General features: G+C 36.7%; 2 protein-coding genes across 8 annotated transcripts in view; one reads left to right on the forward strand and one right to left on the reverse strand.

Annotated features, from left to right (window-relative positions):
* Rps6kb1 (ribosomal protein S6 kinase B1) overlaps positions 1-24,942 on the reverse strand; it is a 108,998-nt gene that overhangs the window by 41,980 nt on the left and 42,076 nt on the right. For 2 of the 7 annotated variants that reach the window (XM_026398039.2, XM_026398041.2), the window contains exons 13-15: positions 24,123-24,230; positions 19,906-20,018; positions 17,483-18,620 (exon numbers count right to left, since the gene is read on the reverse strand). In XM_026398039.2, coding sequence (XP_026253824.1) covers positions 18,383-18,620; positions 19,906-20,018; positions 24,123-24,230 — 459 coding nt within the window. In that variant the 3' untranslated portion in view covers positions 17,483-18,382. Of the gene's footprint in view, positions 1-7,308; positions 7,484-8,946; positions 9,012-17,482; positions 18,685-19,905; positions 20,019-24,122; positions 24,231-24,942 lie in introns of those variants that run through there. The other 5 variants (XM_077800907.1, XM_026398040.2, XM_026398042.2 and 2 more) reach the window with 5 other exon arrangements.
* Rnft1 (ring finger protein, transmembrane 1) lies at positions 339-16,705 on the forward strand. The gene is made up of 9 exons (XM_026398046.2): positions 339-814; positions 2,267-2,725; positions 2,933-3,009; positions 4,474-4,574; positions 5,880-6,033; positions 6,899-7,057; positions 7,969-8,034; positions 11,125-11,226; positions 11,891-16,705. The coding sequence occupies exons 2-9, from the start codon at positions 2,323-2,325 to the stop codon at positions 12,023-12,025; spliced, it is 1,197 nt and encodes a 398-aa protein (XP_026253831.1). The 5' UTR covers positions 339-814; positions 2,267-2,322; the 3' UTR covers positions 12,026-16,705.

Below are 24,942 nucleotides of genomic sequence, written 5' to 3' on the forward strand. Positions count from 1 at the left end.
TGTTCTTCCTGTTAACCGCCCCGCCCCCGCGCCCGTAGTAACCTTTCCACTTAGAACAATAGTGGATTAAGAGAATGACAGGAGGGCAGAAACGCTCTCCACACTCCGCGGAAGGCGGCTTTCTCAGTCTCTTCGGTCCCCCGCAAACCGTCCAGCACTTCAGATCCCGCGGGGCCTGGTTCGCTCGCCGCAACTTGGGCCTGAGAGAAAACCTAGTTTGGTTAAACTTCGCCGCCAGCCACAAGTGGGTCAGGAGCGTCGGTCGCGAAACCCGAACCCGGAAACCCCAGCGCTCCCGCCCCGCCCAGCGCCGCTCTTCCGGAGACGCGCCGAGCCCCGCCAACGTGGCTGCCCCGCTTGGGTTGCGGCAGGCGAGACGCCTCGGGAAGGGGGTAGGCTGGGACAGCCCTCAGCGTCAGGCCCCGCCTCCGGAGGCAGGTTCCTGGAGCCTGCGCGCTTTTAACCTCAAAACGTCCAGCACCTCGGGGCCGTGTGCTGTGGTAGACTGGCAGCATAGACTCAAGACGTGAGGCAACGAACTGTTAAGGGCTCGCGTCCGCGGGCCGTCCCCAGGCGCAGGCCCTGGCAGCGGCGTGCTCCAGCCGCTCGCCTATCCTCGGCGCGGCGCAGAGCCGGCGGGGGCGGGCCGCGCGCCCGAGGACGTCCGGGGAGCGCGCGCGCCGCCGCCGAGCCGGGCCCGAGTTGCTGGCCGTGGGGCTTGAGCGTGATGGCTCTGACTCTAGGGCTGGGGGCGGCGTGCGCTGCTGTTCCTGCCGTCGCTGCCGAGGCCTCCGTCCGCTCCTGGTCATGAGAGGTCAGGCCTGGGGGAGGCGGGGGCAAGGGGCTCCAGGGAGAATAACCGGGCCGCCGGATGCTCGGACGTGGGTGGAGACCTGTGCTCGGGGATTCCGGAAGAGTTGTTGATGTTCACTTTGATTCCTTTTCTCTCCTCTTTTTTATCTGTGCGTGGAGGAGAGTGGGAGGGGCCTGTTTTTATTTATAGAAAACACATAAACCATCCTGTCCAAAGTCGCTCTTGAGATTTGAGGAAATAAAGCGCACCGTGGCATCGGAGCCTGGGTGCGAAGCCTTCCGCGAAAAGGATCAAAACCCAAACCGCCACAGGGTAATTGCACAGCGTTCAAGCCAAGGCATAAGACAGAATGACACAGAACATGCCCTGTCGTTAACTCTAGCTTCCTCCTAGAGAAACGGGAAAAGCAGACAGTCTGGGATAGGCTTTGCGTTTTGTCAGCTGGCATTGCGATTCCGGCATCGAGCTGCTAGGAGATCCACGCTGGGTCATTTAGGAACCTCCCTGCCAACGTCCTCATTTCTGATACCCTCACCCCACCTTCCGCAACACACACACCACCGATGGTGGCATTTTTATTCCATACACTGTGACTATCTTCATTCAGACTGAAGTATCACCTAGCATTACATGTGACTCCCCAACTTATCCCTATTTTGAAGATATTTAGGGAACATTCTTTTAGGAGGGGAAGTCGTATTCTTGGTAGCACCATTAATATATTCGCTTTGGGGAAGCTCTTTCAGCATAAGATAAAATTTATACTTCATCTAAGTGAGATGTTTATTATCTATAATGATATTTAAAGCATTGAAGTTTAATGGAAATTTTTTCTTTCTTCCTAGCATTTCCAAGTATTAAAAAATACTGAATCAGAGCTGGGGTTGTGGTTCAATGGTAGAGCACTTGCCTCACATGCATGGAGCGCTGGGTTTGATCCTAAGCACCACATAAATAAATAAAAATAATCGTGTCCATCTACAAATAAGAATTTTAAAATATTAGAAAAAAAATACTGAATCACTCTTCATTCTGAAACTTCTTTGATGTAGAATCTACTCAGATGAAACTGCTCCAGTTGGGTGCTGAGTGAATGTGCCAAACTATTAAATATGAACACTAGTATTATATTAACATCTTCTGGGCCCCCCATACATCATGACTATTTTGCCAGTGTGTTCTGGCATTAGAGAAGTGGAGTCATCTGAAACTCGTCTTTTTTTTTGTTAGTAAATGTTTCCTGAAATGATAATTTTTAAGCAGATTCTTGGCATTAAGGGAAGAGTTTAGAAATAAGTGCGATAATCTCAAAATTCATATGCTGTGACTATCAGCAACTCCTTTTATAAAGTGAATAAAGAACAATTGATGAGCTGTGTGTGTACTTACTTGTACTTAACTATTCCCTTGGAATATTTTCTGCTCTTGGATAATTTGTTTATTTATTTTTAGGAGACAAAACCTCCAAGCAAAGAAATCTGGATTAGAGAAAAAATATTTTAAGGGCCATGCAAGCCAACTGTAACCAACTGCACAGTCCTCCAGGAACTGCAAGTGGTGAGGATGCCTCAGCCTCCCAGTGTACCCATACAAGATTGACAGGAGAAGGTTCTTGTCTTCATTCTGGAGATGTTCATATCCAGATTAACCCCATATCTAAAGAATATGCTGAAAATCCAAGCTCCAGAAATATAAGGTCAGCTGTCCATAGCTGTACCCATGGATGTGCACATAGTCGTTTCCGGAGTCACTCCCACAGTGAAGCAAGGCAGCCTGAGGATACTGCCACGGAGTCTGGAGAACATGGAAGTAGCACCTTCTCAGAATTCCGCTATCTTTTCAAGTGGCTGCAGAAAAGTCTTCCATATATTTTGATTCTGGGTGTCAAACTTGTTATGCAGCATATAACAGGTAGGGTATAATAAAACAATGATTTGCTTAATTGGTAAATTCAGTTATTTTTCTTTATTGGAATTCTATTTTTACCTATGTATTTCAGTTACTTATTTTTCTGTTGGCTTTTAAAATTGTATGTTTTCTTTTAATTCATATTATTAGCTTATATTGTCCTCTTTGTTTTTTTTTTCTTTCAATTAACTGGAACTTATTTTCTAACAGGCATTTCTCTTGGAATTGGGCTGCTAACAACTTTTATGTATGCAAACAAAAGCATTGTAAATCAGGTTTTTCTAAGAGTAAGTATAACAAGCAACTAAAAAATTATTAACTGTTTTCTCTCTATAGAATTATAGAGAAATAATTTTGTGAGAAATAGAAATAGCTTTTGAGAGAAGTAGGAAATCAAATATGTTGCTCCATGACATATTTTGTTATCTAAAATTATCTGTCCTAATACTGATTGCTTCACCTTATTCTCTTTATATATTTGGTTTCTAATAAAGAAAAAGCCAGGCACAACCATGCATGCCTGAAATCCCAGCAACTTGCGGGGGCTGAGGCAAGAGGTTCACAAGTCTGAGGCCAGCCTCAGCAATTTAGCAAGACCCTGTCTCAAAATAAAAAAAGTGCTGAGGATGTAGGGGAGTAGACAAAGGACTACACTATTTGATCTGGTTTGGCAAGTACCTTTTTATTTTGTGAGCTAATTTAAACATAATCTCATTAAAATTTCAACTGACTGACTATAATAAGATTTAAAATAACTAAATAAATTATGGAGCATTGAATAAATAGGTATTGAACTGTTTAGCTCTCTTATTTAAAGGAAATTTAATTCAAGATGTTTTTCTATAATGTAAAAGTCCTAGTCATAAAAATCATGGGAAAAAATAGGAAAAAGTTCATGAAATTTCACCATAAGGCCATATTAAAGAAAGATATCATACATTCTGACCTGGAAATTTATAATAGAACCTGTAAACTAAAAAAACTTTACTTCATGGTTTCAAACTAGTACAGATTGAGTATTCTCTATTCCAAAATGCTTGAAACCAAAACTGTTTCAGATTTGGGGGGATTTGGGAATATTTGTACATACATAATGAGATATCTTGGGAATGGGAACTCAAGTCTAAACAGAATTCATTTCTGTTTTATATACAACTCATAGCCCAATTGTAATTTTATACAGTAATTTTAGTGTATCTGTGTTTTAATTTTAACAGGAGATCAGGTTTAAGAATTGTCCACTTGGGGCTTCATGTTGGTGCACAAAAAGTTTTGGATTTTAGAGCATTTCAATTGCTAACTTTCAGATTAGGATGCTTAACCTATAAAACATTTAATTAAACTTGTAATTAAAACTTAACCTTAGATTAAAAATAAATTATTGAATATCTGTGAACCCTGATTTACTTAAATGCATTTTTGAAATTTGTCTTGTGGAAGTTGCACAAAAAAGGGAACTGAACAGCTAAAGATTGTTTAGGGTAGGTCCTTTATGTCAACTTTTAGATGATTTGGTTTCTTTGAAACATCTTATTTTTCATACAGTGAAGAAACTGTATTTTTATAACTTGTTTCAAATTTTGTTCACTAAAGATAAATAAAACAATGTAGTATACAATTTAATAGATACTTTATATTTTAAGGTTAATCTAGAAAGTTAATGTTAATAAGCCATTAAATTTAAAGTTTAATAACATTTGAAATTCTGGCATAATTCAAAGTAACAAATTATAAAATTGTTTATTTTTCAGGAAAGATCTTCAAAGATTCAATGTGCTTGGTTACTGATATTCTTAGCAGGATCATCTGTTCTTCTGTATTATACCTTTCATTCTCAGTCACTTTATTACAGGTAATTACTAGTTCTAGTATACTTTTTAAAATGTAATCATATGTTCCGCAGCACTCTGCATATATCTTACTTACACATAATACTTATTGTAGTTCAATTTTTACCTGTCTTCTTTAATGATTGAGAGCTTTGAGTGACTTATTCAGACTTGTATCCTTAGTTCCTTGGCACATAGCAGGTGCTCAATAAATATTTAATTTTTTTATAACTGCATTTTTGTTTAATCAGTACTTATTAAGTACCAGTAGGTGGGTATTGTTGTCTTTTTCGGTTTCTAGAAATAAGGCAAAGATTCATTAAAAGACAACAGGTAACAAGTTTTTCTGAATTTTCAGCTTTAGTCAGAAATAATTATGGACAAATGTGGGATATAGTTTAGAGGTAGAGCCAGTACATTGATATGGGTAGGGCTGTGTGGGTGAATAGGTAGGGAAAGCAAGAAAGACTTTGATGGTGGTGTCATTTTATTGGGCTGGGGAAGGAACTAGATTTGAGAGGAAAATCAGTAATTTTGTTTTTAACATGTTAAGCATGAGAAGTCAAGTAGAATTGTTAAGAAAGCAGTTCTAGATATATCATGAGCTCAGGGTAGAGGTTAGAGCTATAAATTTTGGTATGTTAGCAAAGTAATCAGCATTTAAATATGACTGATATTTTAAAACCACAGGACTGAACAGAACTAACCTGGGTAATACAAATAACTATATGGTAATACAAAGAAAATACAAAGAGGGCCCAGTCCTGGACAAGACCCATCATCAGAGTAGCAGCCACAAAGCAGAACAACCAGGAGAGAAAAAAGAAGTTTAGAAAGAACAAGCTACAGGTGCAGCTCAGTGCCTATCATGAATGAGGTCCTGGGTTCAATCCCCAACACCACAGAGGAAAAAAGGTCTACAAAGAAAATAATTTAGGATGAGTAAATGGAAAGAGAAGTGACCTTTAGGTCTAGTGATATAAAGGACAAAAGTAATTCAGTGGAAAAGAGGGGATGTAATCCTGATTGGAAATTGTTAAGAAGATAATGGCGGAAGTCTAGTATACAGGTTTTAGAGTTTATAGGCTACAAAGGTGTCAACATAATAAGCCAGGGAAGACCTTTTTTTATATCATATAAAAGGAAAAGTTCCTTTAAAATAATAATAAAAAAATTATCCTTCATTCCATTTATATGAACTCTGATGTTATCTTGACAAACTCATTTCTACATATCAAATTAAAATATTTGTAGCAAATTTAAAACCCTTTTCAATATTTTACCTTTGTACGTTGCTCTGGTAAATTTTGATGATTTTCTCTTGGTAGTTTAATTTTCTTAAATCCTACACTGGATCACTTGAGCTTCTGGGAAGTACTTTGGATTGTTGGAATTACGGACTTCATTCTAAAATTCCTCTTCATGGGCTTAAAATGCCTTGTTTTATTGGTGCCTCCTTTCATCATGCCTTTTAAATCAAAGGTAAGAAACTAACTGATGCATTATTGGAATGATGTTGGCAAACACATTAATACTGTTTAATCTTTGCTTAAAGATTTTGTAATTTTCTCGTTTGCTAAATAATCTAGTTTTAATTATCTTCATTATCGCTTGGCAACATTTGTTCAAGGACTTGAACCAAAATATTAACCTATTTGGATAAAATGAGAATTACTTTGTTTCAGGGAGGGGAAGAATACAAGTTCAGTAGATTAGACAAGGGGGAATGAAGGGAATGGAGGGGGGACAGGAATAGGAAAAGAGTAGAATGACTCTGACATAATTTTCCTATGTACATACATGAATATACCAGTGAATCTCTACATCATGTACAACCATGAGACTGGGGTCCTAGTTAGAATAAAATGTACTCCATGTTTGTATAAATAAGTCAAACTGTACTGTCATGTATAACTAAAAAGAACAACAACAAACATTTGCTTCAGAAGAACTGAAAAATCAGTCTCCACATCAAATATAAGAAACTATTAATTTGTACTTCTGTTCTCCAACAGGGTACTATCAATTGATAATTGACTATATGCAGTTATTTAGTGGCTTCCCATATTCAATAAAAACAAATTTTTCTAACCGGCAAAAACACAGTACATATAAAACATTTTACTATTTCATTCTGAGGAATACTTTAAAAGCACACTATGCAGTGACTGTAACATGGAAGAATCAGGTTGAAATTGTCAGTCATAATCATAATGAAGACTAATTTCAGTTACTTATATTATTGCATCATGTACTCATGATGTTTTCAGTCCAATATTAAGGATTTTTGCTATGTGTTTAAGTAGCTTGGGTAGTTCTATTTATTTTCTTTTTCCTTTCTTTCTAGGGTTACTGGTATATGCTTTTAGAAGAATTGTGTCAGTATTACCGAACTTTTGTTCCCATACCAGTTTGGTTTCGTTACCTTATAAGTTATGGGGAGTTTGGTAATGGTACTAGATGGAGTCTTGGGATATTGCTGGCTTTACTCTACCTCATATTAAAAGTAAGTAAAATTATAAATCTTGCCACTGCATAATGATTCATGTAATTATTGATTTTACATACTACTACTTTTCTCCTTAACTGTCTTAAGGCTTATCTTTTTTTTTTCTTTTTTTTTTTAAGAGAGAGTGAGAGAGGGGAGAGAGAGAGAGAGAGAATTTTTAATATTTATTTTTTAGTTCTCGGCGGACACAACATCTTTGTTGGTATGTGGTGCTGAGGATCGAACCCAGGGCCGCACGCATGCCAGGCGGGTGCGCTACCGCTTGAGCCACATCCCCAGCCCAAGGCTTATCTTCATATCAGTAGTTTGAAGTAACCGCAGGTTCTTTATCAGTTTGTGGTGGCATGTAACTATAATCTCAGCTACTTGGGAGGCTGAGACAGGATTCTGAGTTTGAGGCCAACCTGGGTAACATATAAGACCCTGTCTCAGAAAGAGAGAGAGAGAAAGTGGAGTTCCACATAACATGGATTATCTAAGGGGATAAACAAGTGGAAAAAAACATACCCATCCTCAACAGCAAAGTTTGTTGTACACATAACTCTTAAACTAGTAGAGTGTCTTGTTCTGCTCCCTTTCTGCCTGATCATTTCAAATTAATCACTTTGAGACTTTAAAAATCAAAATGTTAATATGTGAATCAGATGTAGTTGCTTTGTCTTTGACAGGTTTTTATTTATCTTGAACAAACTATAACTATAGATTTTTAAATGTACTTCTTGTTGGCTCAACCCCATAAATATTCATTAATTAGGCTTGAAATATATTTAGAATGAAATGATTATCTCTGAATGCAGTGAGCATTAGGGTAATATGGGAATTGAATATTGTAAGATTTCAGCTTTTGTCTTTGGGTTTAGCAGATAGGACTCTTGAATTAATAAATTATCTCTTATTTCCTCTTTCAGCTTTTGGACTTCTTTGGACATCTGAAAACTTTCAGACAGGTTTTGCGAATATTTTTTACACGACCAGTAAGTACTTTCTTGGTTTTTAAGGAAAAACACTTCTACCTTTCATTATAACATGGTCTTTTTAGATTATTTGCTAGTACTCTGGCACCAGGAGATTTAGTTCTATGTTCAGCTCATTACCAAAAATCATGTCCCTTGCAATTTTATCACTGGGGGAAATGTCCCCATTACACAGTACTAAATATACAAATAATTTTCAGCATGGAATTTAATGATTGAGACTTCACTATCAATTATAAACTTGTTATTATGTGATTCTGTGGATGTTACAGAATACAGAGAAAGGGTATCATACAGAAGGGTAATTCATATTTAGTAGCCTCAAAGATTCCCAATACCTAGGTGTGATCACCAAATTTCAAGGCTTTTTAGTCCATTAGGTCCTTAAACAGTTAATGGGACTGACTTACAAGAATGCCAACCTAATAATGTACTGTTAAAAGTAAAAAGGAGCCATACATAATGGTGCTTGCATGTAATCCCAGCAACTCAGGAGGCTAAGACAGGAAGATGGCAAATTTGAAGCCAGCCCCAGCAACTTAATGAGACCTTGTCTCAAAATAAAAAATAAAAAGGGCTGGGGAATGGGGCTTAGAGATATAGTGCCCCTGAGTTCAATCCATAGTATCCAAACAAAAAAGAATTGTCTAAAAAACTGTTCAGACTAACTAGCCAGGGTACCTTTTCCCTAAGAGCAATATGGAAACAAGTTTTGCTATATCTTATGCACACTTTTCTTTTGGAGAAGATACAGTATATTCAGAGAGTCTGGTTTTGTCCAGGTTAATACAGTTGATTATATGAGAATCAGCCATTTTCCCATAATTGATCTAGTCAGGTTTGTGCTGAAATACCCTTAAGAAAATCTCCTGTGGGTTAGGGGTGTAGCTTAGTGGTAAAAGGTTTGCCTACCATGTGTGAGGCCCTGTGATCCAGATCCAGCATCACAAAACCCAATCAACACTTGAGATTCTTCTCTGTGAGACAAAGAAAGCACAGAGAATCAGTCATTGACACTTTTACTCCTGTCTCCCTGATATCCTGAACATATACATACATGTTCTTTAACTTTATCATGGAAATGACAGTTGCCATCAGGATGTCTTCATCTAAAGGAAGTCTCCAAAATGCCAGACAAAAGTGATGTTTTAAAAGCTTGTCAACATAAATATTTTTGTAATGAACTCCTTTACTAAAGGGAAATTGGCACCAAGATCATTTAACACTGTCCTGACTGACTTCTGAAATCCTTAGTATCACCAGTCTCAAAAAAACAAAAACAAAAACAAAAACAAAAAAACCTTAATTTTTAACATTTTTGTCAGGGCTGGGATTGTGGCTCAGTGGTATGGAAGAGTGCTGGCCTTGCATACAAGGGGCACTGGGTTCGATCCTTAGCACCACATAGGTGGACTCTACCTAAAACTGAAGGATAAATTAATTTTTTTTTGACCTTTGAGTTTTGTTAGCCCTAAACATTTAAGTACAGGAAGTTTAGATCATAATCAAATGTGTTTAAGTAAGTCACTCCTTACCTAACTTCCCATGACTACTACACTTAGGTGTTCTTAGCCACCCTTGCCACCATCATTTCTACAGAAAGCTCATCTCATTTGTAACATTTTGATTCTTTCAAATTTTGCTAAAGAGTCTTAATTGTCACATCTAGTTCATGACTAAGTCCTGCTGAATTTGGTGAGGAAGTTAACATATTAAAGAGATCAGAAACTTTTTTTTAGGACATTAGAATAAAGGGATATTCAGAGAATTGCACTATTGTTCATTCAGTTAGTTTTGACAGTTATCCCATCCCAATGACATTTTACATTTATTTTCTTAGTAAAATTTGGTTTATCATTCTTTCAAAGTACTAAATGCTCTGACTTTATGATAATAAGAAGTAATTAAAAATCATTTTTAGTTTAGTGGTGAGAAACTGAAACCTCCTTCATGTTGAACTTACCTTGAAGACCTTTCAAAAAAAGATTCCTGAGTCATATTCCAGTGTCTGGGCCTACTGAAACTCCAGTGTAGAACCAGAGATTTTTTTTTTTTTCTTTTTCCCTCCTATATGCTGGGCCTCATACCACACCCCTAGCCAGATATTCTCTGTATGTGTGTGGCACTAAAAATTAGTTTAAAACTAAGGACCTTGTGCATGCTAGGCCAGTGCTCTATCACTGAACTACATCTCTAACCCCAGATACATACACACATACATACATACATACACACACACAATTTTTTTTTTTGTACCAGGGATTGAATCCAGGGGAAGTTAACCACTGAACCACATCCCCAGCCCTCTTTTATATTTTATTTAGAGACAGCGTCTTTTTAAAATTTATTTTTATGTGGTGCTAAGGATTGAAACCACTTGCATGCTAGGCAAGTGCCCTATCACTGAGTCATAACCTTGGCCCCGCTAGAGACAGGGTCTTGCTAAGTTACTTAGTGCCTCACTGTTGTTGAGGCTGGCTTTGAAGTCCTGATCATCCTGTCTCAGCCTTCTGAGCTGCGGGGATTATAGCATGTGCCACCACGCCTGGCCCAGATATGTATACTTTTTAAAAAAAATAACTTTTATTTTTTTATTTCTATGTGGTTCTGAGGATTGAACCCAGCATCTCAACGTGTTAGGTGAGCCTTCTACCACTGAGCCACAACCCCAGCCCCAAGATACATATACTTTTAAAATAAGCTCTCCACATGAATTACATTTAACTAGCAAAGTGATAGATTGACTGCTTAATTTGGCAATCCTGGGCAACACTATACCTAGGAAGTATTTGTAAATATTTTTATAAATATTTAGTTATATTTCGAATTGTTTAGGTACTTATAGCCATTTGTGTTGAATTTGAAAACTATTACTGTTTGGGAATCCAGTGGATTTAACAATCTTCCACGATCCTGCTATTTACTATTTAATGATTTCACATTCATGTAGTCAAGATGTAGCTATAAAATGTATCCTATGGAAAAGTTTTGAAATGCCTGATTCCTGGGAGATTTGAGAAGTACACTATCACCTATGTGTTCAACAAACAGGAAAAGAAATTTGTAATTGCAAATAATTTACCTTCATAGAGTTATGGTGTAGCTGCCAGCAAGAGACAGTGTTCAGATGTGGATGATATTTGTTCAGTATGTCAAGCTGAATTTCAGAAGCCAATTCTTCTCATCTGTCAGGTAATTATATTTTTAAGCAAACTGAACACAGTACTTTTCTGTGAATTACAAGTAATATTTATGTTTGTTGAATGGCAAAAAATAACCTACACTGTTTAGTGGAAAGTAGCAGAGTACACACTCGTAATTTATTTATGATTAGGAGTTTAGTAGATTGGCTAAATCTTATCCTTTATGTTCTGATGATTTTTATGCAGGAATATATAAAAGGGGAAAGATTATTCAACTGGCAGATTGGATGCCAAAATGATTAGAAAACAGTCTATTTTTTATAATTAGATACTAGTATTCAAAATAGTACCAACAATGTTATGGAAGTATATATGGCTTTTTCTTAGACTTTACAGAAGTTACTACTATCTCAAAGATTTATTAAGCTCTTAAGTCACCATATTTAAGAATCTTAAAGATATCACCTAGGGATAGCCACATTTTGTTAAAAAAAGGCTAAATGGATAGTAAAGTCAGAAGAATACTAGTGGCTCTACCATTAAAACCACTCTGTCTTCTTGAATACATAATACTTTCTCCATTTTCTCATTTGTAAAATGTGGGAATTAGTGTTTCCAAAATCCCTTTCACCTCTAAAGAATAGGATTATCTACAATATGATGAATGTAAAGTGTTTGCTAATATAAAATCTAGTTCTTAATTCCCTTTACAGCATATATTTTGTGAAGAATGCATTACCTTATGGTTCAACAGAGAGAAAACATGTCCATTATGCAGAACTGTGATTTCAGATCGTATAAACAAATGGAATGATGGAGCCACTTCATCACACCTTCAAATATATTAAGTTGTACAACTGTTAAGGCCACAAACACTAATTTCATTTGGTAAAAAGTGACTATTGATAAAGGCATTTGAACAGATTTTCAGGGCTGGAAGAAAACTGTTTCCAAGTGGTTTTAGAATATAATTTACATGTGTAGTCTGGTTTATCAAGATCAAATGAAAAACCCCTGTGTTTTAAAAAGTATATAATATTCAATCTAAAGAATATACAACATTTGTTCTATCCTAATTATCTGACAGATAATTGCAGTGTTAAATTGTAAATGTGTTCTCTTGTTGATGTTACCAAAACAGAAATTATAAACCGTAACTAGTAGTCAAAGGAATGCAGGTGGGTTGGGGATATTGCCCCAGTGGCAGAGTGCTGGTCTAGCACATGTAAGGCCCTGGATTCATTCCCTACCCCAGAAAGAAAAAGAAGAAAATAGTAATAATAATAATTCAGGTATTCTTTCCTGACATTACAGTATATTTTTCACAGTATTTTAAGATACATATTATTTGAAACAATTTTCTTCAGCATTGACTTTTATAATTCCCATTCTAAAAATGCTTAAAATTTTTCACGAAATTTGTATTTTTCAATTGAATTTCTAAATGCTATATTTTACCTGTAAAAAATACATTTTCTAGATGAAGATTAATTTACTGAGGATGATATATTTTAATATTGTATTATTCTCTATAGTATAAGTAATCAGCAAGAATAAATTATTTAAATTCATTATTTGTGGACCTCATACATGCTTCCTACCATCAGCTTTAATGTTCACAATCTTGCTTTTTGTATAGTGCTATTAAGTATCTCAAAGTAACTATTAAAATAATTCATGCACTGCTTGAGGTGAAACTCAGTAGTACAGCACTTGCCTGGCACATGGGAGGTTCTGGATTCAATCCCCAGCATCAAGCAGGGGAAAAAAAGCTTGTACTTAGGGGTGGTCATAGCTTTGGATAGTGTGGTTTGCCTGCCTCTAGGTAATTTGTTCAGGGTCGTGGAAAAGAAAATAAGGCACTTTGTGTCTCCACTTGATACCTAAATATTAACAGAACAATAAAGGGCTGCTACTGGTTACATCTACAATTAGAGTACAAGGCTTCTGCCTATTTCTTTATTACTATCAATTTGTACAAAGAAAGGATGGTGGGAAGCAAAAGTTAGGAGAAAGCTGAAAACATATTGTAGTATTGGTAAGACAAAGCCTAGACCAGAACATGCATTAATAAAGATAGCAGCCAAGTGATAATGCCTGGAGAACTACTCAAACTGACAAAGGCAACCTTTTACCCTAGGTAAACACTGCCAGGTTATAAGAGTATTTTCTGTCTATTTAGTCACAATATATTTAATTCTCTTTTTTACTTTGAGAATTACCACAAATATTTGAGCAAGTTTATTTGGCCTTAAATCACCTTCCTGGCTTTGTGGCAAAGCTCAGTTGTATTGTTTAGGTATATGGCAGGGAATGGGTGAGAAAAGGAATTTAGGATTAAAATTTGGCTGTGAAAAACAGCTGAAACGACTTCTAGTTCAGAACACAAGAATAGCATTCAGCCCTATTTACAATACCATTTAACCATACCTACTCCCCTAGTGGTTATTCAAACAGTTTGTATTGACTAAATAACAACAGAAGTTTGGACTGTGGTGGGGTTTTACTACAATGAACTGAAAACTGGGAAGATGTAATAGGAGAGCTATGCCATCTATTAAGACAGATGATGAACTAGAAGCATTTTGCTACTACTTTTTAGTCCTTTACCCCAAAGGGAACAGAGCTCCAAAAACCCAATTATTCTGTGAATTCAGATCACAATCTCCAAAAGTTAAAGAGTACCAGCATTAAGAGATGCTACCATCTTTTATAAAAAATCAACATGAGTGAAAACTTTCTGTAGAGGTATTACCTAGGCAAGTGTGATATAAATGTTCATAGAAGAGATGTGGTTTGTACAAAATGGCCATTTTAGAGTAGATGTGAGACAATTAAAACAGTTTGTGGGGCTGGAGATGTAGTTCAATGGAAGAGTGCTTGCCTAGTATATCTAAGGCCCTGGGTTCAATCTCTAGCAAAGAAAAATTAAAAAACAGATTTGTGCACATCAAACTATCAAATGTAGCCCAGTTGGACTGAGGATGTGGCTCAGTAATGGAGTGCTTGCCTAGCATGCAACAGGCCCTGGGCTTGATTCCACCACTGCAAAAGAACAATCAAATGTTGCCAAGAAGCTGGGTGCAGTGGCACATGCCAGTAATCCCAGCTACTGAGGTAGCTAAGGCAGGAGGACTGCAAGCTGGAGACCAGCTGGGGGCAACACAGATTCTGTCTCCAAAAGATAAATATGGCTAAACAAAGAAGATATTTTGTTTGGGGGAAAAAAACTCATAACTTGTTGCATGAATTTTTTAAAAAAGCAAACAATTCAAGTTCTTCTACTTGATACAATTTGAAAATAAAAGATGTGTAACATCCGATATATAAAATCAATACTAAAGCTTGTTATATATTTAAATAGCTTCTATTCTCAGCAGAAACAGTTTTACAACTGTTATTCCTTACGTACATTAATAGTTTATTAAATATGAGAACATGAATACATCTGACTTGTTTAATGAGAAAAAGACTATATAACTAATATGTACACAGGTGTTTCTTCCTCTGTTTAGGTAATAAAAAAAGTCACTTCTATTTTATGTTCATTCAAATTTGCATTTAATTTCTATTTACATTCATTCAATCTGAAACCAAATATCTTAATACAGTAAACTAAATACAAGATGAAAAGCAGAAAAGGTGTTACCCTCATAGCACTCCTAATAAGGCAGCTGAAGAGTTTACTTAATAGATGCAAAGCCAACTTGGGATAATAGAAACATAATAGTTTAAAGAGCAAACACAGAGATGAACCCATCTTTTAGATGTTACTTCAGATATCAACTGAGATAATACTTGTGCTGTAGTGTTAAGAATCACACAAGAAAAGTACTGTATTAATCAGCAACAGACCACAGGTCATGTGTGACAAATACTTTTATGATAGTTTTGTCCAGCTTGCTAGTGTCTACTCCTATGAAAAAAGGCAGATGTTTGGATATTGATATTTTTATTTGAGAAGTTAACCATTTTCAAAGTTTCAAAGTCCATTCTTCATAAATTCAACATTTTTCATGGGGATAATCTTAGATCAAGCCCTTGTAAACTAGGAACCATATGACTAGCTGAATATTCAGAAAAGAAAGGTCCTATATTAAATATGAAATCCAAGGCTTAGGATATTAATACTATCTAAGATGCATCTTGTTTATAATCATTTATTACCTATAGGAAAGAATGTTGAATTTATGGAGTCTCAAACATGCATCCTTCTCCCCCACCCATCAAATTATCTTCTATCTTCAAAACAGTATGGAAAAAATTCTTGAAAGACTCAAATTATTTAAGACCATAAAGGGGAAAAAGAAATAAATAACATAATTTTCCTAAAAATCTGGTTCAAGTTCAATAATTAATACTTTACATTGTTAATCACAGCTGGTTTACAAATCCCAGTTTAGTTATTCTGTAATGCTACAAACCTTATAAAATCAAATTAGTAAACTTCAGTTCAGTGATTACATTTTAATTAAAAAACTGCATGTATAAAATAAAAAAATATCCCATAATAGCTGATTGTAAAGAAAATAATCAAGTGATGAAAGAAAAGCACTTAATCATTTTTATACACTTACCTGGAATAACCATAAAGAACCATCTTAGAAACTCAAGACTAGTAATATTGACATCATATATTTTAAACTATGCTTAAATTTTTACAAATAAATATAGGGTACGCCATATTGCATAGGTGTGTGCTTTCTGTCTGTGGCACTAATGTGACACTTGACATGTTTTCACAGTCATAGTAGGGGTATCCACTTATGAAACACAATTTCTCAATAAACTTGACACAGCATGGGAAATTAATTTCACTTAATAAATGTTAAGTTAGAAAAACTAAATATCTGTGTGGATGGTAAGTGTGCAATTAATGCTTTTTATGCAAAAAAGTTGCAGTGTTTGCCCCTATTGCTGGCACTACTAATTATGAAAACAGATTAACTATAGGGTGTTATAGCCAGCCAATCACAGTGCACATGTTACTAGCAGATAGGACTGAGGAGGAATATTTTGGTGTAAAAGTTTCACTGGAATTTGGTCAGGCAGTCAACACTACAGTTAGTAAACACATTTGAAAACAAGTTATCAGGGTAGCACAAGCCATTTACAGTCTGCAATAATACCTATACATGTCACCATAGCTTTTTGGATTTGTTTTTTCCAGACATCACAATTGTCAGAGAACAAAGATCTGCACATTTTAAGTACAATTTCTGCCCTTAATCATCATGTAGCTTCTATACCAGTTACAATTATAAAATTCTTAGTAGGCTGCTGCAGTAAGAGGGTGGGGTACAGGGATTTTTTTGTTTGTTTGTTTGTTTTAATGGTTTTCTGTCCAAAGATGAACTTTTATCAGTTCTTTCATTATTGCCACAATTGAAAGGTATATTTCCAATCATTTTTCATGATTCTCTTTTGCTTACTGTCATCACATCTCACTTGAGTTGCAATTTAAATAAGCAAAGTTTTTCTCTTTTCTGACTGAATTCAACACGCATAAAGAATTTTATGGCTTGGATCCTATGGCTCAAAAAGGTTTGGAGAACATAGCAAGCAGCATCTATTTAAAAAAATTCTAGGGTTGCAAACTATTACAAATTGACTTTGACACTCAGACTGAATACATTATAAAAGACAAACAAAAAAGAAGTGGTAAGACTCAACTGCATGATCATCTACTTATACCAGTATGCGCTGAAATATATTTTTATAAAGCTCTGCAGATATTAAACCCCTTGACCAGCTAAAGTCATGGAAATGCTCTCTTTAAGGCAGGAAGTATTTAAGAAAGGTAAAGTCACCTTTATTTATTCTTTGTACCTGTAAATCACTTATGTAGATTTTGTTACAATTCAAAAACAGTGTCCTGTTAACATGTTCCCTAAATTAAGCCACTAAGTTTTCTTATTCACTGTGGAAGACATTCATCAAAAGGCCATCAAGTATTTTTACAATCAAAAAAGGTAGCCCCAGTATAGGAGAAAAAAATTAGACCTTTTTTCCTTTTTAAAACTGTTCTGTTAAGGAAAAAAATGTTAAAGAAGGTAGACAGCAAAAACAGTAAAACGAAGTAAAACTTAAAATTTTACCAATTTGCCATAAAGAGATTAGACAGAGAGTGGACCATGGCAACACCCTCTTCCCCTGGATATTCCTATCTTCCCCATTTTGCTGCCCTCAGTATGCATTTTATCCTGACTCTCTTCCATCCTTCCTCAGCCATGGGCTGAACACATTTGGTGTCTTGAACCAAATACTGGTATAAGAACAGGTGGTGACTTTTTTCCAGTGCAATGCAGGCCCAGTACAAGGATGAAATGTAGGACATACAATTTATGCCCATTCCAAGGCTTCCAGTTAAGCTTAGCACATAGCAGTACTGCAAGTAGAAATGATTAAATAGATTGTTGCTGTTGTTTTCCTAGTATTACAGACAGGTATTGCAGCTGGGTTACTAAAAATAAACCCCAGGTCCACCCCAAGCCCTCAAAGGAGCCACAGCTGTGGTTAACAATGATTCATTTGCATTTTTTTATTTCATCAAGAGAAGAAACAAGCTGTCTGGCTTTCTTCACACCACCAATAATTTCGCATTTTAAAGTTTGGGATGTTTTCCATAATGAGCTGAATCAAAAATCTATTTGAAAAATATATATTTATATAAAAAAAAGATTCAGGTTGTTTGCACGTAAAACATCAATTGATAAGTTTGTCTTTGATTCCATGTTGCTGGAAAAAGTTTGACCAAGCTTGCATGCTAATTTGTCCTTAGTTGCAAGTATTATAGGCAATTTCATACTTTGCCTAATGAAAGGAAAACCCTTCTCCAACACAATCAGAATTTGACAGTGATTCAGAAGCAACATCCTATTCTTAATACTGTCAGTTTCCAGCCATCAACGTGAAAATCCTTGATAAGGTTGAGATGTTGCTAGGAACCAATTAATTGATGTGCCTAAGAGTTCTGAAATACTATTTTGCTCAAGTTTTTTTGTTTTGTTTTGTTTTTTGCACCATTGATTGATTTTTAAAAATCCATGTTTGTTTTTCCTTTCTCCAAAGCATTCCAGGAAATGACACTGACTCTTTGAGACTGTCATTTTTAATTCTTCTTGTTTCATCTTGCAGGATGCTCACACATCCCTTTTCCCCTGCTTTTTTTGTTTTTGCCTCAAATTAATTAAAGCATTGCTTTGTCATAGATTCATTCGCAGGTGCTCTGGCCGTTTGGAGATCATGGGAAAAGCTTGTTTTTTGTATGGCCCGGAGTTCGGCTGTCGTATTGGAAGTGGTGCCGACGCTTCCCCACTCATTGTCACATCCATCTGCTCTATTCCACTTGTTTCCATTGGGTATTCCACAGGCGTCTGAGGATTTGCTGTGCTGGCTGAAGCACCTCTTGCCCAGAAATCCCCAGGAGAAAATTTGACGGGGCTTTAAGACAAGGAAGAGCTATCATTCATTTGTCTCAAGGATCATCTCAACAAGAAGTATTTCCCTTAGATTTAAAGGGAGAGGCACATATAACACTTTTTTCATTTAAATTTATTTTTGTGTGGATTAGCAATGAAGGCAAAAATTTTGGTTGTACCATCTTTTCCCTAGACTAATTCCTGGAGTGTTCTAACTGGTCTCTAAGTCCCTGAGTGATAAACAGATATGCAGGTTTTTTTGTTTGTTTTTGTAGTGGTCAGGATCGAACCCACGGTCTCATGCAGGCTAGGCAAGCACTCTACCACTGAGCCACATCTCCAGACCTTATTTTTAAAACAATTTTACTCCCTTACTTCAAACAGCTTCCCAATGCATTTGAAATTAAAACACTTTTCCAAATTTCTGCCATTTTCCTCCTCACTCACCACACTCCAAAACACCAAGAAAAGGCCAAGTTTTTTTTCTCCCTCTGGGCTTGTTCACTTGCTGTTCTTTTGCCTGCAACATTTTGTACCTCCTGTTTTTGCATAGCTGGCTCTTGCTCTTTATTCCTAGATGTTACTTCACCAGGAGGCCATTCTCTTATTCCTATAAGTACAAGTCTCCTTGTTGTCTCCTCTGTTTGCTACTTTTTTTTTTTTTTTTTTTTTTTTTTTGAGGGGTAGGTAACAAGGATTGAACCCAGGGGCATTTTACCACTGAGCTACATTCTCAGCCACCATCCCCCACCCTTTTAAACTTTGAGACAGTCTCCCCAGGTTGCTGAGGCTGGCTTCAAACTTGTGATCCTCTGCCTTGAAAGTTGCTGGGATTACAGGAATGCACCATTGTACCCAGCTTTTTTTTTTTTTTTTTAAATAGCACTTGGCACTAGTGATAGTTACATATTTTTGTATGTATTTCCATCTTTGTTACTGTGACTCCCATTAAATTGTAAGCTCCATCAGGGCAGGGACAATTCCCCTGTTATAGGTACTATAAAAACATATAACATGCAGCCCAGCTCCTGGTGCACAATAAATGTTGAGTGAATGGAGTAAGAGGGTATTTGCCAGCATAGCAGCTTACTTTCAGGAGGGAAATGTAAACTAGCATGTGACTGATCTATTGTTAGACTAGTCCTTTGCAATTTGAGATGACATAGATGCTGTGATTACATTAACCAAAGAGAATATGACAAACTTTCATTTATTTTACTTGACATAAGTTTCTTAAGCAATGCTCTTCTAGGTTTAAGGAAAAAAACAAACGAACAAAAAAACCTGAGAATAACAGTCTGAAATACCTGACAGGTGTTCGTGGGCTGCCAATAAATCTTCGTGGAGATCGAATTTTTGGTTCAAAGGAAAACTTTTCTTTCACACTTTCAAGTACAGATGGAGCCACATATGTAAAACCCTGAAAGACAGTTAACAGTGAACTACAGAATGGCATTTTGACACATACATCAAGAAAATGGGTGTCCAGGGCCAGGGTTGTAGCTCAGTGGGAGAGTGCTTGCCTACCATGTGTGAGGCACTGGGTTCTATCCTCAGCACCACATAAAAATAATAAATAAAATAAAGGTATTGTGTCCATCTACAATTAAAAAAATATTAAAAAAAAAAAAGAAAAGAAAATGGGTGTCTAGTCTCTGACACACCAATATAATGATGCACAACTAAAATCACCAATGCTGGGCTAGTTGTGCACTCTCAAGAGTGCCTGCCTCACATGGGCAAGGCCTTGGATTCAATCCTTAGCACTGCAAAAAATATAAGTGTATTTTTGAAGAATATTTACTTTTTAGTTGTAGGTGGACACAATACCTTTATTTTTTTTATTTTTATGTGGTGCTGAGGATCGAATCCAGTGTTTCATGCATGTTAAGAGAGCAGTCTACCACTGAGCAACAACTCCAGCCCAGGTGTATTTTTTAAAGTAAGGAAAATCCAACAAACAAAACTCTACTTGGGGCTGGGATTGTGGCTCAGCGGTAGAGTGATTGCCTAGCATGGGCAAGGGCGGGACTGGGCTTAGATTCTCAGCACCACATAAAAATAAAGGCATTGGGTTAAAAAAACCAAAAAAACTCTACCCTATTTTTAGGAGTAGGAAAATAGGAAAAATATAGGTTACATTAAGATATTGCAAACTGAAAAAAATACAAAGGAAATGCATGTTTCCAGACATATGCATATAAGCAACCAAGATTATCACTCCCAAAACAATTTCTCTTCATTAGACCACAGTAAAACTAAAATCTTCAGACATGGCATGAGTGATTGTTCTGGTTTTGCACCAATGATTAGAAAGATTTTTTTTTTCCTTGTGGTACTAGGGATTAAACCCACAGGGCCTCATGCATGCTAGGCAAGCACTCCAACATTCCTACATACCCAGCCCCAGATTTTTTTTTTTTTTTTTTTTGGTGAACAAGTATCGACATTACAAAACTCCTCAACTGTAAAGGGCAAAAATGCAATTTTATTAGCTTTAATTCTGCCTTGGACCTTGCTATTGGGCTACCAGCTGCCACTGTCCTTGCTGTGAATGTTCAATCTCTTACAATCAGTCTCAGGCCTAGCTTTTCTCCTATTTATCATTGGCAATGAGTGAGAATACACATTACAGTAGGCTTAACAGGCTCTAGGTGAAGTCCTAAAGAGTAAGGTATGATTCTGCAATGAATATGCTTTGTGACTTCAGAGGTCATTTCTCTATATGTTCTAGTACAAAGTTGTAACTACCAAGAAGCCCCACTGCATCTTAATTATCTTTGAATTTCTTTTAATTCTATGACGGACTCTTACAATCGAATTTTAAATTTTGATGACCTGCAGTTGCTAGAAACAAAATCTTCAGGTAGGTGGGATATCAACTTTTTATCCCCCTGGCAGTGCTGGAGATTGAACACAGAGCCTCACACGTTACCCACAGACTCTACCACTGAGTATACCTGCAGGCCCTATTTTTAAAATAATTTTTAAAGAAAACAGGCGGGTGGACCAATGGTACAGAATAGAGGACACAGAGACTAATCCACAAAGTTACAACTATCTTATATTTGATAAAGGGGCTAAAAGCATGCAATGGAGGAAGGATAGCATCTTCAACAAATGGTGCTGGGAAAACTGGAAATCCATATGCAACAAAATGAAACTGAATCCCCTTCTCTCGCCATGCACAAAAGTTAACTCAAAATGGATCAAGGAGCTTGATATCAAATTAGAGACTCTGCATCTGATAGAAGAAAAAGTTGGCTTCAATCTACATATTGTGGGGTCGGGCTCCAAATTCCTTAATAGGACACCCATAGCACAAGAGTTAATAAAAAGAATCAACAAATGGGACTTACTTAAACTAAAAAGTTTTTTCTCAGCAAGAGAAACAATAAGAGAGGTAAATAGGGAGCCTACATCCTGGGAACAAATTTTTACTCCTCACACTTCAGATAGAGCCCTAATATCCAGAGTATACAAAGAACTCAAAAAATTAAACAATAAGATAACAAATAACCCAATCAACAAATGGGCCAAGGACCTGAACAGACACTTCTTAGAGTAGGCCATACAATCAATCAACAAGTACATGAAAAAATGCTCACCATCTCTAGCAATCAGAGAAATGCAAATCAAAACCACCCTAAGATACCATCTCACTCCAGTAAGATTGGCAGCCATTATGAAGTCAAACAACAAGTGCTGGCGAGGATGTGGGGAAAAGGGTACACTTGTACATTGCTGGTGGGACTGTAAATTGGTGTGGCCAATTTGGAAAGCAGTATGGAGATTCCTGGGAAAGCTGGGAATGGAACCACCATTTGACCCAGCTATTGCCCTTCTCAGACTATTCCCTGAAGACCTTAAAAGAGTGTACTATAGGGATACTGCTACATTGATGTTCATAGCAGCACAATTCACAATAGCTAGACTGTGGAACCAACCTAGATGCCCTCCAATAGATGAATGGATAAAAAAAAATGTGGCATTTATAAAGAATGGAGTATTACTCTGCACTAAAAAATGACAAAATCATGGAATTTGCAGGGAAATGGATGGCACTAGAGCAGATTATGCTAAGTGAAGCTAGCCAATCCCTAAAAAACAAATGCCAAATGTCATCTTTGATATAAGGAGAGCAATCAAGAACAGAATAGGGAGGAAGAGCATGAGAAGAAGATCACCATTAAACAGGGTCGAGAGGGGGGAGGGAAAAAGAGAGAGAAGGGAAATTGCATGGTAAAGGAAGGAGACCCTCATTGTTATACAAAATTATATATAAGAGGAAGTCAGGGGAAGGAAAAAAACAAGAGAGAAATGAATTACAGTAGATGGGGTAGAGAGAGAAGATGGGAGGAGAGGGGAGGGGAGGGGAGGAGAGGAGGGATAGTAGAGGATAGGAAAGGCAGCAGAATACCACAGACACTAGTATGGCAGTATGTAAAAAAGTGGATGTGGAACCGATGTGAATCTGCAATATGTATACGGGGTAAAAATGGGAGTTCATAATCTGCTTGAATCAAATTTATGAAATATGATATGTCAAGAGCTTTGTAATGTTTTGAACAACTAATAATAATAAAAAAAGAATCAAAAAATAATAATTTTTAAAGACATCTTGGGAAGGATGGATAAGGGAAGATCAATGTATTAAGGGCGTAGGGTGGGAGAGTGGGGGAGGGGGGAGGGATCAGGACTGAAGGAGTGGGTCAGATTCCATGCATTCAGGATAAGCTTAGCTACTATTTATACTATAATGCTCTAATTAAAAGAGAGAGATGCGTATGTGTGTATCCTGGAAGTCAGGCATGGTAGCACAAAACTATTCCCAGAAACTCAGAAGGCTAAGGCAGGAGAATTTGAGGCCAGCCTAAGCAACTCAGTGAGACCCTGTCTCGAAATAAAAACATAAAAAAGGGTGGGGATGTAGTCCAGTGATAAAGCATCCCTGGGTTTAATCCCCAGTACTGGAAAAAGAATAATAACGTAAACAGATCTTGTGGTTGGGGGCATAGCACATTTAAGTACTTCTACATGAAAGAATAATTATTACCACAAATGATACTCTATTCTGATGTCAAATATTCACAGTTGACATTATGGATCCCCTACAGACTTAGTTAAGACTACCAGCAATCTACTGCTGTTCTGGAAAAAATTAAAAGCTTTTTTCCCATTTGCAATGGCTGTGTGGTTTTGGGTTGCAGTGCCAAGCCAAACATCATTTTAAGTCAGTTGCTCAACCAAAAAAGAAATCATACATTGAAAAGAATCACAATTCACACTTTAATTGCTAAAATGGAGTGTTAGCTTATCAAAATAAATTTTGTAGGTACCAATGTTATTGTGGCTCAGCATTTGCCTAGTATGTATGAGGCACTGGGTTTGACTCTCAGCACTGCATATAAATAAATAAGCAAACAAATAAATAATAAAGGTCATCAACAACTTGAAAAAAAAAAAAAAAACCCATTCTTCTATTTAAATTTCCCATGGCTACATGGAAATTTTTTTTACTTACCAGAAAGACCTGGTTGGCACTTTCACTGAGAGTTGAGTCATCTGGGCTGTCAACAGGTGTCTGACGTGTAAACTTTGAATCAAACTGACTCACATCCTCTTCGGATTGCTTTATGAAAACAAAAGAATTAGAAAATGATGAACAGTATATTACATATGTCAACCAACTGTGTTTGTTGCAAGCTGTACAAAAAGCTCTTTTCGCGAGGGTTGACTGTCATAAAATATCAGAATAGTTTTTGGCACAGACTAAAGAAAAAATGCAGTTGGAAAGTATCAACAGTCAAATTACATCTTCACATTCTACATATGCATTGAAATAGATTCTAATATATAGTTATCATTCCTATTAAATATGTAAATATTAATTTTTCCCTTTCCCTCTTAGAAATCTTCAATTCTGTCTAATCCACTGGCTAAATCCCTGTTGAGACTCAGAAAATTTGCTTAGCTGACTATTGGCAGGTTTGAAATGAATCTAGACTTTTTTTTTTTTTTTTTTTTTTTGGTGATGCTGGGGATTGAACCCAGGGCCTTGTAAATGCTTGGCAGGCACTCTCCAACTGAGCTATATCCCCAGCCCCTAAAAGACTATTAGAGAAGAGTAAAGCCACACCTGTAAGATGCTCCAGTTAGGGGCTGAGAATGGAGTTTAATATAGTAACAATGGTCAACCTAGTAATATTGAGAACTCTTAGAGCCCAATGTCTCCACTTTCGACTAGGAGGAAGAATGAGCACTCCTTGGAGAAATGGCTAATTCCAGGTGTAGGGAAGAAAATGTATAAGATATACACAGAATATCAATTTCCTTGTTTTGCA

The sequence above is a fragment of the Urocitellus parryii genome, chromosome 7 (assembly GCF_045843805.1).
Source record: "Urocitellus parryii isolate mUroPar1 chromosome 7, mUroPar1.hap1, whole genome shotgun sequence".
NCBI classification, from domain to species: Eukaryota; Metazoa; Chordata; class Mammalia; order Rodentia; family Sciuridae; genus Urocitellus; species Urocitellus parryii.